Source organism: Notothenia coriiceps, unplaced genomic scaffold, assembly GCF_000735185.1.
Source record: "Notothenia coriiceps isolate Sejong01 unplaced genomic scaffold, NC01 NC01_scaffold00037250, whole genome shotgun sequence".
NCBI classification, from domain to species: Eukaryota; Metazoa; Chordata; class Actinopteri; order Perciformes; family Nototheniidae; genus Notothenia; species Notothenia coriiceps.
Window position 1 is genome coordinate 10,718,427 of NW_011369951.1, and position 15,815 is coordinate 10,734,241.

Below are 15,815 nucleotides of genomic sequence, written 5' to 3' on the forward strand. Positions count from 1 at the left end.
TTTAGTAAAGAAGCAACCTACAGCTGTGATGTTTTTTTGTTTGCTTTGTTAGTAATATCATGCTAACATGATGTAAGATAGGGCATGTGCAGCATTGTTGTTGTGAGAATGATGATAGTTAGCTCTCAAAAGGTTAAAATGACCACTTAGAATCTACTGGTTTTGATTTACATTTCGTTTTGTGAGTATTTGTTATCTTTGAAGATGGGTCTCCTTGAACACAGCTTTGCTTACACACCATTAATGTAAAGTTCTACCCTTGTATATTCTGTCTATGTTTCCTCTACTGACACACACACACACACTTACCTTTGCTGTGACTCAATTCATGCCAGGTCTTTTTATGAATATATTTTTCAATTTGCTTGGAAAAACTCCTTTTTGCGTTCATTTTATCACGACAATATTCGATAGTACAACTTTTTGAAAGTTATCAGTCACTCAGGCAAAACATTTGTGTCTTGAAAGGGCGCACGTTTTCATCATAATCTCCTCCCTTTAGGGCGGAGTTAATAAGTGATAAGGTTCGATACTTCATTCTGTGCATCCGTGTTGCTCTGAGCTTCAAAACAAGCATCTCTAGTTTTCAATCAGATTAATGAAACTGGTACCTGCGCGGCGGGCGGGCCTAGCTAAACTTCAGGAGCTAGTGGGTCACGGTTTTCAAGAATAGATATGGTAAAGTAACTTATTATTATCACGTTAAATACAAACTATACATGGTTTTATAAATTGTTAACAACGACATTTGTTGTGATATTTTTGCATCAGACAGGCACTTTTGGGATGAAGGCCGTCACAAAAATACTAGCGTTAACCGATGTTTTCGAGGAGGACTCAGAAAATGAGAGAACATTTTACGGCTATTCTGATTCTGACAGTGAAATCGACGTAAAAGACTATTAGTGACTTTTCCTAAATATACTGCAAGATCCAGCATCAGATTGAAAACAATAAATAGATTTAGTAAAGGCAATTATTGGTTGTTTAACGCTGGCAAATTAGGAATATTGTCGTACGATAATGTTACCCTGTTTGAAAACAGAAATGCAGCAGTTCTACTTGTCTTTAACGAGAGGTTGTTAAAATCAGATCAATTTAACTTTGAAAACTTTGGTGTAAGAGATGTATCAGCCAAAAAGAAATTCCATTGGATTTTAATTTGTTTTCCATCAGGATTCACATTTGGAAGATGAAGACCAGCCTGACCTTTCACCCAAGAAGCAGAGGGCCACATCTAAACCATTTTCTGGGCCCCAAAAATTCCAGTTGAGAGTGGCACTTCGCTCCACTCCCTCTACCCAGCAGTCCACTGATGAAGAGCAGGCAGAAGATGAAGAGAAGATGACCAAGAAAAGATTGCTAAAGCGGGCAGGAAAGACCACTCCGGCAAAGAAGAGGAAACGTGTTTCATGTGAAGATGTAGAGACAGCCGTAGAGACAGCCGTAGAGACAACCCTAGAGACAGCCCTAGAGACAGCCCTAGAGACAGCCGTAGAGACAGCCCTAGAGACAGCCGTAGATCCTGAGAAAGATCAAGGATCCGATTCAGCAGAAGATGTACCTGGCTCCTTCCTGGACAAGAGAGAACGGACCATCAAGGCCAACAAAGCAATGGTAAACCAGAAACTATTTACAGTATTGTACTATTTGAAAACTGCTTGATTTAACAGTGGTTCCCAAAGTAGTGGCTAAGTTAATAATACGAAACAGATAATAAAGGTAGAGCTGTTGGGCCAGGGCCTGGATATCATTTAAGTATATGTCCTTAGATTTGACTAATGAATGAAAGTTCATGAAAATGTAATAATATTTGAATGTAGTAAAAACTGTATTAGTTTTTAGTGCTATAAAAATATCCCTGCTACACTGACTTGAGAAACTTCTAATTTGACCTTGTCTATAATTGTTCACTTCATGTTTTCTAACAGTTGGCTCAGCTGATGTCGGACCTGAAGAAGATGCCAGGAGGTGCAGGGATTCTGAAAAACCAAGCCGGCCCAGAGATGAAGAAAGAGAAAAATTCTGTGAGCTAATTTAAGAAAAAGTATCTCACAATAGAGATGTTTTTGCAGTTTTTAATAGAAAGAAAAGAGGAGGTGGAAATACAGTTAGAGCATTCATATCTTGCTTGAAAGTGTAAACTATAGGAGAAATATATTTAGATACAGATAGATGGCTACATTTTTTAAACTGAGAATTGAGAAGATCTCTGTTTTTAATAGTTTTGTTCCGAGTTGATTTTATTAACCATCTGCTGCAGCGTCCCCCTCGCTCTGCTGCAGCTGCAGGAGAGACCAGGAGGAACCCAGAGCGGGTGTCTCGCAGACAGACTCGCTCTATGGGGGGATTTGAGGGACCTTTATCCCCTAAGAAAGAAGAAGTGGAGTGGAGCTTGGAGGAGGAGCTGCTGGAGGTCAGCAGCACATTCATTTATCAAGGACAAGTGGAAAATGTTTAGAAACACATTGTACTACAGCACTGGATGTGTCGTGCTGTAGGAGGAGTGTGGGTTTGTTTAAAACTACATGAGTGTTGTATCACCCTTCAGCAACATTATACAAGCGTGGACATGCTACATTCCATTTGATCTTTGTAATATGTACTGTAAAGTGGTTAAATAGCTGAGCAGGTGTTGGTCTTTTTGTAGGGCTAGCTAACCTATTTGGTGTCTTGTCATTTTCTGGGTTAAACTTAAAGGTGTCCTATTATACTATTTTTAGGCATATATTATAGGTCTCAGAACCTGTTTTGCTCAAAATACCAAACGGATCACCCATTCTAGCATTCCTCATACCCCTCTATCCCAGCCCTGTTAGAGAAGTGCTGATTCTGGGTCCGTAGCTTTAAAAAGAAAAAAAGAGGAGAGCTCATGCAGGAGGATTCTACCCAGATACTCAGCTAAATACTGCCATGATTAAACGCCATATTATGCTCCAAACCACATCAAGGATTATTTCTGAAACAGTTTGGAGCTCAAATGTTTTCTCTCTCACAAGTTTGCCACAAGGTGGGTACCTTTTTATATCCGTTTTTTTTACACATACTCTCTCCAGTACAGCATTAGCTCTCAGTGTTAACGATGCTTGCTAATGTAAACACAGACCATGGCCGTTTCTCAATTTTGAGTACACATGCTGCAGAGCCACTATTTCAGGTAGACTACGTCATAGAGTGACGCAGAATGCTGGGCATTTAAACAGTCCTTCGGCGCCACTCGATGACGTAGTATACTTGAAATAGTGGCTCTGCAGTATGTGTACTCGACATTGAGAAACGGCCCATTTAACTTCCAAAACACGTCGTGCATTGTTTCTGATAGGGCCGCGGGCGTAAAGCCAGCCCACATTTCCGATATGTCGTCACGACCGCAGCAAATCTGGATCAGCTCCGTTGTTCCCCCGTTTTTAGAGATGTGGGTAAGGAGGAAAAGAGAGGGTTGTGTTTTCGGACACTTTGTGAGTCTCCTGACACACCGGGGACACATATTTATGTAAAAAAGACATTAAAAAGTGAATTTTGCATGATGGGTGACCTTTTTAAAGCTTAATAACTTATAATCGTCTTTTTTTCAGGTACGTCAAGCCCCACGGCGTCGTGCCCCGCGGCCTACTGCGTGCAAGCCTCATTGTATCCGTCCTGTGGAGGACATCACAGAGGAAGAGATTGAGCTGGTGGCAGACATCATGACTGAAAAAGTCTACAACAGAGACACAGTGAGTTTCCCAGCTCTACTCTACCTGACATGCTCTTTTTTTAAATATGTGTGCCCACATCATGTGAGGTTGTAGCCAAAGCTAAAGACAATGCATGACATGTTGTAGAATGTCAGCGTACCTGTCGACTTGTTTGTGTGTTTTCAGGGCACGACATGTCATCAGTGCCGTCAGAAAACAGTTGACACCAAGACGTGCTGCCGCAGTGAGGACTGCAGAGGGATTGTGGGTCAGTTCTGTGGGCCGTGTCTGAAAAACAGATACGGAGAGGATGTAAAGAAGGCTCTGCGCGATCCAGTGAGGCTGCTAACACACTAATACACACTTTACACTGTTGTAGATGCACCAAAGATAATCTCAGTTTTTAAAATGGGGAAATTGTTATTTACCAAAAATATCAAGTGAGATTTTGAGGCACGTTTTATACACATTTAAAATGGCTGTTTTTACAAGTGCATGCCGATTTTAAAATCCTGGTGTGGACATTATTGGTCAGTTAAAATAAAGTCCCAAGTATATTAGACTTTTTAACAATTGGATCACATGGGTAACAACTCTGTATATTTACACGGCCTGAAAAAGGCATTTACTGTGACTAATTGTATTTAAGGGCAAAGTAAATAAACTAACTTCCCTTCCAGATTTGTGGCATAATGTGAGCCTTATTATTTCTTTGAATTACAAATGTTTTTGTGGCATTCAGACTATGTTTTAAATATGGACATTTGTGTTAGTGTACCCTTTCCCCCTATAGTAGCTCTACACTTCTAGGAACCCTCCATTAATTAAGTGGCAAGACAAAAAATAAACAATATCTATCAGCCTGCTTCTAAACACCGGGTTGTTCACAGGCCACGTCTCTCTGATGTTCATTTGCAGCCCCTGCAGGCACCTCAAAGTATTGGCAGACTAGTGTTGTCATTAAATACTGATATATTTGTACATTTGTTACTTTCTCTCATTCTTAACCCAGTCATTTAAATGTTTTACTATCTGGTTATTTTCCCAGGATTGGAAGTGTCCTCCCTGTCGTGGCATTTGCAACTGCAGCTTCTGCCGGAAGCGTGAGGGCCGCTGCCCGACCGGCATCCTCTTCCCTCTTGCCAAGTACCACGGCTTCTCTGACGTCCACTCCTACCTCAGCAGGTGGGGAACTAATCGAGATTTCATTTGATACGTTTTAGTGATCTCAAGTTGCTGATCAATGTGAAAGAAACATCCCTTTTTTATGAAAGTGTTTATCTGGAATCTGATTTTTATATTGCTTTTCCATCTTAATAGTTACAGTGGGGCAAAAAAGTATTTAGTCAGCCACCAATTGTGCAAGTTCTCCCACTTAAAAAGATGAGGCCTGTAATTTTCATCCTAGGTATAACTCAACTATGAGAGACAAATGAGAAAAACAAATCCAGAAAATCACATTGTCTGATTTTTAAGAATTTATTTGCAAATTATGGTGGAAAATAAGTATTTGGTCAATTACAAAAGTTCATCTCAATACTTTGTTATATACCCTTTGTTGGCAATGACAGAGGTCAAACGTTTTCTGTAAGTCTTCACAAGGTTTTCACACACTGTTGCTGGTATTTTGGCCCATTCCTCCATGCAGATCTCCTCTAGAGCAGTGATGTTTTGGGGCTGTCGCTGGGCAACACGACTTTCAACTCCCTCCAAAGATTTTCTATGGGGTTGAGATCTGGAGACTGGCTAGGCCACTCCAGGACCTTGAAATGCTTCTTACGAAGCCACTCCTTCGTTGCCCGGGCGGTGTGTTTGGGATCATTGTCATGCTGAAAGACCCAGCCACGTTTCATCTTCAATGCCCTGGCTGATGGAAGGAGGTTTTCACTCAAAATCTCACGATACATGGCCCCATTCATTCTTTCCTTTACACGGATCAGTCGTCCTGGTCCCTTTGCAGAAAAACAGCCCCAAAGCATAATGTTTCCACCCCCATGTTTCACAGTAGGTATGGTGTTCTTTGGATGCAACTCAGCATTCTTTCTCCTCCAAACACGTCTAGTCGAGTTTTTACCAAAAAGTTCTATTTTGGTTTCATCTGACCATATGACATTCTCCCAATCCTCTTCTGGATCATCTAAATGCTCTCTAGCAAACTTCAGACGGTCCTGGACATGTACTGGCTTAAGCAGGGGGACACGTCTGGTACTGCAGGATTTGAGTCCCTGGCGGCGTAGTGTGTTACTGATGGTAGCCTTTGTTACTTTGGTCCCAGCTCTCTGCAGGTCATTGACTAGGTCCCCCCGTGTGGTTCTGGCATTTTTGCTCACCGTTCTTGTGATCATTTTGACCCCACGGGGTGAGATCTTGCGTGGAGCCCCAGATCGAGGGAGATTATCAGTGGTCTTGTATGTCTTCCATTTTCTAATAATTGCTCCCACAGTTGATTTCTTCATACCAAGCTGCTTACCTGTTGCAGATTTAGTCTTCCCAGCCTGGTGCAGGTCTACAATTTTGTTTCTGGTGTCCTTTGACAGCTCTTTGTTCTTGGCNTGAGCGGAGCAAAACACACACTTCAAGTTGGAACAAAAATCCCTCATCATGAAATGAAAGCTTTATTGTTTTCTGAGGTCAGCTAATCTATCTATGTACAGTGGGGCAAAAAAGTATTTAGTCAGCCACCAATTGTGCAAGTTCTCCCACTTAGAAAGATGAGAGAGGCCTGTAATTTTCATCCTAGGTATACCTCAACTATGAGAGACAAAATGAGAAAAAGAAATCCAGAAAATCACATTGTCTGATTTTTAAAGAATTTATTTGCAAATTATGGTGGAAAATAAGTATTTGGTCAATAACAAAAGTTCATCTCAATACTTTGTTATATACCCTTTGTTGGCAATGACAGAGGTCAAACGTTTTCTGTAAGTCTTCACAAGGTTTTCACACACTGTTGCTGGTATTTTGGCCCATGCAGATCTCCTCTAGAGCAGTGATGTTTTGGGGCTGTCGCTGGGCAACACGGACTTTCAACTCCCTCCAAAGATTTTCTATGGGGTTGATATCTGGAGACTGGCTAGGCCACTCCAGGACCTTGAAATGCTTCTTACGAAGCCACTCCTTCGTTGCCCGGGCGGTGTGTTTGGGATCATTGTCATGCTGAAAGACCCAGCCACGTTTCATCTTCAATGCCCTTGCTGATGGAAGGAGGTTGTCACTCAAAATCTCACGATACATGGCCCCATTCATTCTTTCCTTTACACGGATCAGTCGTCCTGGCCCTTTGCAGAAAAACAGCCCCAAAGCATCGATGTTTTCCACCCCAATGTTTCACAGGTGTTCTTTGGATGCAACTCAGCATTATTTCTCCTCCAAACACGTCTAGTTGAGTTTTTACCAAAAAGTTCTATTTTGGTTTCATCTGACCATATGACATTCTCCCAATCCCTCTTCTGGATCATCTAAATGCTCTCTAGCAAACTTCAGACGGGCCTGGACATGTACTGGCTTAAGCAGGGGGACACGTCTGGCACTGCAGGATTTGAGTCCCTGGCGGCGTAGTGTTACTGATGGTAGCCTTTGTTACTTTGGTCCCAGCTCTCTGCAGGTCATTGACTAGATCCCCCCGTGTGGTTCTGGGATTTTTGCTCACCGTTCTTGTGATCATTTTGACCCCACGGGGTGAGATCTTGCGTGGAGCCCCAGATCGAGGGAGATTATCAGTGGTCTTGTATGTCTTCCATTTTCTAATAATTGCTCCCACAGTTGATTTCTTCATACCAAGCTGCTTACCTATTGCAGATTCAGTCTTCCCAGCCTGGTGCAGGTCTACAATGTTGTTTCTGGTGTCCTTTGACAACTCTTTGGTCTTGGTCTTAGTGGAGTTTGGAGTGTGACTGTTTGAGGTTGTGGACAGGTGTCTTTTATACTGATAACGAGTTCAAACAGGTGCCATTAATACAGTTAACGAGTGGAGGACAGAGGAGGCTCTTAAAGAAAAAGTTACAGGTCTGTGAGAGCCAGAAATCTTTGTTTGTAGGTGACCAAATACTTATTTTCCACCATAATTTGCAAATAAATTCTTTAAAAATCAGACAGTGATTTGTTTTTCTCATTTTGTCTCACATAGTTGAGGTATACCTAGGATGAAAATTACAGGCCTCATCTTTTTAAGTGGGAGAACTTGCACAATTGGTGGCTGACTAAATACTTTTTTGCCCTACTGTACATGAAGTGATGGCGCTGACCTCTGCATTGTTTTATTTCTCTCCTTCCAGCCTCCGGAGTAAACTGAAGAATGAGGACAACGATGTAGAGATGTGATAACACTAGGTGGAGTGTTTGTTCAGTTTTATGGTTCAGTCTGTTTTAATACAAATAAATCATAACAAAGCTGTGATTTTAAATGAATAAAGTATTTTATAATCAGCTGATTGTTGTGCATGTTTCATTGAGACAAGATGGAAAAAAAGACAAAATATATTCATAATTTTAATCCAGCTGTTGGCATTTGCAGTAGTTGTTTACATACAATATAAAATCCAATATTAAAACGGGGCTGAAAAATAAGGGCACTTGTTTATACTTTGTTTATAGAGTTTCAAAGGAAAGTTATAAACATACAATTCCTGTCATAATAGAAGGATATTATTTTTCCAATAAAGCAGATTCCTGAAACAATGAAACGGGTGAGAATGATCTTTTCAGAAAAAATGTTGACCCTTGTATAATTACATTGCAACATTTTTTTTTTAATTCCTTAACCAAGGGATTTGTGTCTGGTGCTGTGCCTCAAGCTGGATAGTTTCCAGTTAGACCTTTAACATCTGCATACCACAAGGACAAAGTATTAGAAAGTTGACGGACCAAAGAAGGATTCCCTAGTTTTGCTTATTAAATGAGTATGAACCTTTGGTTTTGAGCTTACATATTTATGCTGTCTGGACATAACAAAATACTTCACTCCAGATATGACTAAAAAGAAACAGTTTTCCATCGAAAGAAAACAAACTGACACGACTGCAAGGCAAAGATGATGAGTATACCACAGGGGAAATCTCTTGGAAGATCTGTACTGTATAGAACACATTATTCTATGGCAGAAAGGCTCTTAAATTTAAACATGTAATCTACATATATATATAAAAGTAATAACAGAAGATTAAGATTTGATTGTGCATGAGGAGTTCATACAACGGAGAGGCAATCTCCTGCAATCATGCAAAGATGATCCGGCCCAAGCTGAGAAATTCTGTAGCCTTTACATTTCCAAAAGATATATACATAAAAAAAATCAAAATGTTTTGCTATGATAAACATGTCAAAGCTTGATGGCTTGAATAGGTACCTACAAAAGAGGTTAAAGAGTTATTCTCAGGATTTCAGTGCCCTGACACACCTACATCCTCACATGATCATAGCACTCCTGGCTCTGACCTGCACTCCTCCTAAAACGCTTTCCATATTAGCCCCAAGACACTGATCGTTAGTTTGAACCCAGAAATGTGAGAGAAAAAACAAAATGTTTATTGTTCTAAATTGTTAGGATTTTTAGGGATGAATTTAGCATTATGGGCTTTCAAGCCAAATACAGCAGCCCCGTCTGTCGGCTGGAACCACCTGATGTTTAGGAGGGCAGGCAGCTAAGCCCACAGCCTTGGAAACAAGTGAGAGTCCCTTAGTAGTGTTTCTCCTTCCTAAAGAAGCTCGTGGAGAGGGTATTACCAGCTGCCAATTTAATATCAAGCGTGCCAGTGTGTGTTACTGCAGTCCCACTATCAAGCAGGACTGAGTGCGTGTGGGTCAAATCTTGGTGTAGTGACATGTCATTTTAGGGGAAATACAATTTCATGATGATTTCTTAAACCAAACATTTTCATCCAACTCTGACCCTTAAACGCTACAGGTATCTAAATACAAGATGGAGCTTATTATTCCTGCCTCAATTGTCATAATCAATAGTGTCCGTGTGTTGCATTTGAGACCGCCTCTCCCGCCGGACAGGTTCCGTGTCTGCAGTCCCACATGCCCTTTTTTACCCCAAATGTCCAAAATGCATCATCCACTAGCGCCTGTCCTCCTGCTCCAACACAGTCCTTAGTAGCTGTTTCCGTTCATATGGTGAAGGTCCACCTGCATCATGCTGATCCCGCTGCTGGCTAATCGAGCTATGCTTTCTGCGGATAAGGTCTCCATGGTGACAATGGTGTGCTGTTCACCAGATGACACGGTGCCTGTGATGACTTTTGTTCCTGTAGGGGATGCTGGGTCGGTGGAGACCGTGCTGCTGCTGGTGGGGACTGCTTTCTTGTTCAAGTGGGTCTTGATGTGCTTGGAGAGGTGATCGCTGCGCATGAAGCGTTTGGGACACTCCGTGCAAACAAACCTTTTTTCACCTGAAAGAAGGGAGGAACAAAAGTCAATATATAAAAATACTGCAGCGGGTATTACCAGACTACAACAGACCATTTAAGAATGTTATACAATTTTGTATCTAAATCTAAATATTCTAATGAGAAGATGCAAGATAAGATGATATTATGCAAGATTGAAGTGGATCAGAATTGCATTATCCATTTTTATGTGATTTATTATCTTTAGTAATTTTCTGGCCTTTAAAATGTCAGATATCAGAAATCTCCCAAAGCACCAAGATGACACACTGAACTAGGGATGCACCGAATATTCGGCCGCCGAAAATTATCGGCCGAAAATGGTCAAAAAGGCCCTTTCGGCCGAAAGGGTTTTAGCACCGAAAAAATATCACCGAATGTCAGGGAACAGGGTTACGTTGGTAAGCTAACGTGTTGTTGTGATGACGTAATCAAAACGCGGCGACAAGCACGGCGCGCGACCATGCTCGCGGCTGGCTCACAGCTTGATTACGTCATCACAACAACACGTTAGCTTACCAACGTAACCCTGTTCNAAGGATTCTCTCTGCTTGTGTATTTATTGCTCTTTTAGATGGTGTGTGTGTGTTGGTGTGTGTGATGTCTGTGTGATGTTGGGTGGTCTGTGTGAGCATTAATTTAAAGGATTTGACAATTCATGTGCACGGTGGATTTTTGGTTTGTTGTTGAATTTTCTGAAGATGCAGGTTTATCTTGTGACCTCTTAAACTGGAGCGTTGACAGTTTAATCATTTGGATATCATTCATGACCTTTTTTTACTGAGAGTCAGATTTTCTTTGTTTGTTTTTGTGTTGTACTTTGCTCGTTAAGATTGATATTCCATCACTTAGGTGTTAAAGGAAGGCCAATAAACTACACTTACACAGGGTAACAAAACAAATGTCTAATTTAGGAAAAGGAAAATGAAACACACACAATTTATCCCAGAAAACGGGCTATGAATATGAATGTTGCTGTTTGAGCAACATGTCCCGTCTCAGTCTGATGAGGATTTCCATTTCACACATCTCAGTTTTTAATCATGCAATGCAATTTCACCCAAGCATGCCCAACAAAAACAAAATATGAAATTTGTCAAAATTGTCCTATGAGTTAATTAGGGGAAGAGAAATATTGATTCTTATCATATAAATACAATAGAGTTCTGTTTGTGTTAAAAGCCAAGTGCAGCATTAAATGTAAAAAATCCTACCTTTTTATTTTAGGATTCTGGTTGCTCTCATCACCACTGTGTTCAAAAACAAAAAGTAACATTTAACAATGTATTGGATAAAAAAAGAATGTCTATTTTCCATAGCTAGAATCAAAGCTTAAGTGACCCTTTCATGCGGTTTGTAAATCCAATGTTTGGTTATTTTGCGTGCCTTTAGCATTATTACTGCCACTGGCCCGAGTCTGACCATTTTTCAAAGCGTTGCAAGCTATTTTTCTGATGAATAATGTATTCATAGTCTGGAGCTGCAGACACGTCTCACTGTGTGTTCAGAGCCGCTTGACTTTCACACGTCTCTGCTGAAACGAGGCTGAATCAAGAGCCTGTCTCAGAGATCAACAGATGTGGGGAATATCCTGCTATGATTTCAAGAAACAGAAACTATCTGTGATGTTGAGATATTTCTAAGGCTACACGAGGAGGCTTTGTAATGGCTAGACTTACATATTTTCATGTGTGCGTTTAAATCATGAATTTTCATTTTATAAATATAAATGGAGTGTTCTTGTGTTTGCATAGCAAGTAGACTAAAATTAGTTGAAAATGTGGTGATTGACAATATTATCTCACTATATAAAGCAATACAATACACTAGTTTAAAGTTAAAGCTTTCCATTTTGTTCATCTGTGTCAGAGGAATGTTACATTAAATCTATAGCAATTTTTATGCCGTATTTCTTGTTCTTTTTAAATAAAGACACTATGAGTTAGAGGAAATCGACCAACAATTATCAGAAAATAAATTATAAGTAAGGCAAGGCAAGGCAAGTTTATTTATATAGCACTTTTCAACACAAGGCAATTCAAAGTGCTTTACAAAAAATGAAAGACACTAAGAAAATGGCATTTAAAATCAGTCATTAAAAAGAAAAGTTAATAAAATAAACATTAAAAGAAAAAATACATGGATAAAAGTTACAGTGCAGTCTAAGATATGAATAGTTCAATTAAAAGCAAAGACTTCAGAACAGGAGTGATGTGATCCACTTTCTTAGTGTTAGTGAGGACTCGAGCAGCGGCGTTCTGAATCAGCTGCAGCTTTCTAATATATTTTTTAGTGAGACCTGTGAAGACACCATTACAATAGTCCAGTCTACTGAAGATAAAAGCATGGACAAGTTTTTCCAAATCCTGCTGTGACATTAGTCACACATTTAATCCTAGATATGTTCTTTAGGTGATAGTAAGCTGATTTAGTAACTGTTTTAATGTGACTGTTGAAACTCAGGTCAGAGTCCATGACTACTCCAACATTTCTGGCTTTATCTGTTGTTTTGAATATTGCAGACTGAAGCTCAGCGCTAACTTTTATACGTTCTGCCTTGGCTCCAAAAACCATTACCTCAGTTTTATCTTTGTTTAATTGGAGAAAGTTCTGACATATCCAGTCATTGATTTGTTCAATGCACTTACTCAGTGCTTGAATTGGAGCATAGTCTCCTGGTGAAATTGTTACGTAAATCTGTGTGTCATCTGCATAGCTATGGTAACTTATTTTGTTATTCTTCATTATCTGAGCCAGTGGTAGCATGTAGNACACAAGCAGAGAGAATCCTTGCTCTGGTTCCTTTACAAACTGTGTGTCATGCTGTTTATCTCACTACAGAGTATGATACAGTAACATAAACCAGATAAACAGTTATTTAAATACACCAGTACAATTTTATAACAGCCACAAAATGAATTGCATCCTTGTAAAGCTTAAATGGTTCGGTTTTGGGGAAACTGTCACGGAAGTATCGGTTCATTTGTAATTTCCTTGCATTATATTGTACTAGTTAATATTTGTCCACCACTATTTATACACATTAAAAAAAAAAAAAACCGGCAAGTCAGATAACACACAGTTGTGATGTCTAGTAAGTATTTATCCTGTAAAACATTTGATGTTAACTGTCTTCTAAGATAAACAGATCATGAAAATCAAATCAAATTCTTGAGTGTGTGCCGTGTGTTTGCCAAGGTTCTCCGAGCGGTTATATAAAGAGGATTATTACACAGAAACTCAAACACGACCCTGCCTCAGCGCCATAAATCCAGGTGGCCTGTCAGGCGGTCGCAGCAGGAACGTGACGGACTGAGCGCTGCACACCGGCGTGTCTGCGGCAAAGTGATCATGACCACTTTAATAACTATCAGGAAGATTTGTACTTGTCACAGGCTCCTTAGATATAACATCCCATTCTCCGTGCTCATAAGCTGGGAAATAAATCTTTCACTCCCCGGCCTACTACAATAACAGCAATATATCAAAACAGAAACGACCTGTGGGACTGAAATTGATTTCCTTTTTTTTCTAGTGCTCGTTTAAATTCAATCAACTTTGGATGTCAAAATGCAATATCTACCACAGATTATTAAAATCCATTAGAAGTCAGAGCGCTATCTGGACCTAAAAAAACAGTATTAACTGTATTGCTGTTTATGCCAACATTGTAATTCCCCAAAATGTAGATCATTTATTTGTTTGCCTATGAAGCTCCACCTTCATATTGCTTCTTTAAGAAGGGTGATGTTTTGGTTCCAACTGACAATGGCTATCAGGAAAATTACCCTTTATTTTTTTTTTTATTCAAAATAACAAGATGTCAACATTCAAAAACCAACGACACCAAAAGCAACAGCAAAAATGGCCAATATCGAGGTTTCAAAACTGTGTTCCACAAACCAACGAGTCACAAAACAGTTGCTTCATCCACTTACTTTATCCATTATAAACTTCCAACTCTCTCATCGGATTAAAAAACTTTACAGGACACAGGGAGCTGTCAAATGTGGACAAATAGTCAGATTTTACAAATCTTTATCAGTACATAATTAATATAGTATGGGCTTGTTGAAAAAAGTGTTTCTTGTATTAGTCAGTAAAGCATTAGAAGTTGACAGCATGTCTCCTAGCAACACCGGGCCTCAGATGTCAGTCAACTGAAAACCCGCTCCCAAAGGCCTGAACTTAAACATTTTTACAACAAATATGTCTGAAATCGGTTTCAGCCTCTTATATGCAACTTCATTGTAGATCCTACACCAAAAGTGAGAAGAATTTAGATCTCTCTTCATCTTGAAAACGACAACACAGTTGTGATTTTCGTGTATAAATGTACAGTTACATTTAAATGTCATACTATCCCATCTAAACTAGAATGTAAACAACAATGTAAACAGTACACATGGACTCATATTTACCCATGGCCCTGTGCCAAAGTGTAAATTATGAATTAAACATCCTGATGTAAATCTAAGCTGTTTTTAAACCAAGCCAAATGTGTAGAGCGGGATGGGGCGTGCTGGAATATGCTTACACTGACTGAAATTGTACTGAAATGTACAACTGGCCGACGCAATTCAACTTCATCATAGCTGTCAACAGAGATAAGCAGTTCTTTCATGTCCGCTCAAATGTAGATTTTCTTCCACCTCGAACACACGCAAATCCAATTATGATCTAATTGAGTGTTACAAGGCTCATTGATTATGACAGAGGCAGTGCAGCAGACTGAGCCGGAGAAAAATATCCACAGTAATTAGCCCCCTGCACCCAGGAGGCCTTCAGCAGGCATGATTTAATAGTACTGAGGCAATAGTTCTCGATATTACTCAATTTGAATTGACTTGACCAACAATGAAATGCCAGGATTTCAAAGCAGATACACTTCCATCTTAAATCAAAGCTTGACTGCTTTTTGAAAACTATTACAAGCTCTGAAGTATAGTTCTAATAATGTCTATTAGACTATTTCATTGTTCTCTGAATAAAGAAAGCTGTGTTGGCGGATTGCTAACTCAGTTTTCAAAAGAGAAACCGGAGTCAGCTGGTTAATAACAATGATGATGTGTTTTTCCTCATGGTACTTAGCTTCCTCAAGAGTTATGTTGAGTCCATATACCGAAATGCTGGGAAACAGCAATAGGATGTACTCACTTAAGTAAGTCATGAGAAGGTGATCTTTGGTTGCTGTGTGGAGGAACTCTTGATAACGGATAAAAGCTTGCACTTGAGATTCCTACTCCAGTGTCCCTGGCAGGAAGCTAGAAAAAGAGAAGAATAACAAACAGGTCTTAGATTCAAACTATTGGACACACCAGCTCTGTAACCCCTAAGGGTAAATCCTAAAATACAAATTGTTGTGTTACGATGAACGTAAACAGAATCTAATTTGAATAGAGACACTGTTGCACTAATGAGACAGTATAAAATGCTATTGCAGGAGACCAATGTGAACAAATTGTTGATATAATGATGTCAATTTTAAGAGCGACATTTTTACTGCTCACTATTACTGGAACTGGATTTGAGGGAATGAGATTGTGAGTTTTGTTGTGAAACTCACAGCTGTGTTTTAGCTGTGTCTTAATGTTATTTGTTAACAGCTTAATAGACAGTTGCAGTAAAGCCAAAATAGTTTTCTCACCAGCTCGAACATCGACCTCTTGATCTGATCCCCTCACAAGCACAGCTTCTGCATTCAGATGATGATTCCTCTTCTTACAGAACAGAAGAAACACAAACACAT

General features: G+C 39.7%; 1 protein-coding gene across 2 annotated transcripts; it reads left to right on the forward strand.

Annotated features, from left to right (window-relative positions):
• The first annotated feature begins 541 nt into the window (after window positions 1–541).
• On the forward strand, window positions 542–10,068 carry LOC104966918 (cell division cycle-associated protein 7-like). 2 transcript variants are annotated; one of them, XM_010796265.1, is made up of 8 exons: window positions 542–678; window positions 1,177–1,617; window positions 1,932–2,027; window positions 2,264–2,416; window positions 3,576–3,716; window positions 3,864–4,013; window positions 4,726–4,862; window positions 7,952–10,068. In XM_010796265.1, exons 1-8 carry the CDS (start codon window positions 676–678, stop codon window positions 7,995–7,997), a joined length of 1,167 nt encoding a protein of 388 aa, XP_010794567.1. In that variant the 5' UTR covers window positions 542–675; the 3' UTR covers window positions 7,998–10,068. The 2 variants fall into 2 exon arrangements, with proteins under 2 accessions (XP_010794567.1, XP_010794568.1); XM_010796266.1 differs by lacking the exon at window positions 2,264–2,416 and having other exon boundaries at window positions 558–678.
• The last annotated feature ends 5,747 nt before the right edge of the window (window positions 10,069–15,815 follow it).

Coding starts and splice junctions, on each gene's coding strand:
- LOC104966918 (XM_010796265.1), top strand. Junction 1,618..1,931: donor TCAAGGCCAACAAAGCAATG/GTAAACCAGAAA, acceptor GTTTTCTAACAG/TTGGCTCAGCTGATGTCGGA. Junction 2,028..2,263: donor TGAAGAAAGAGAAAAATTCT/GTGAGCTAATTT, acceptor CATCTGCTGCAG/CGTCCCCCTCGCTCTGCTGC.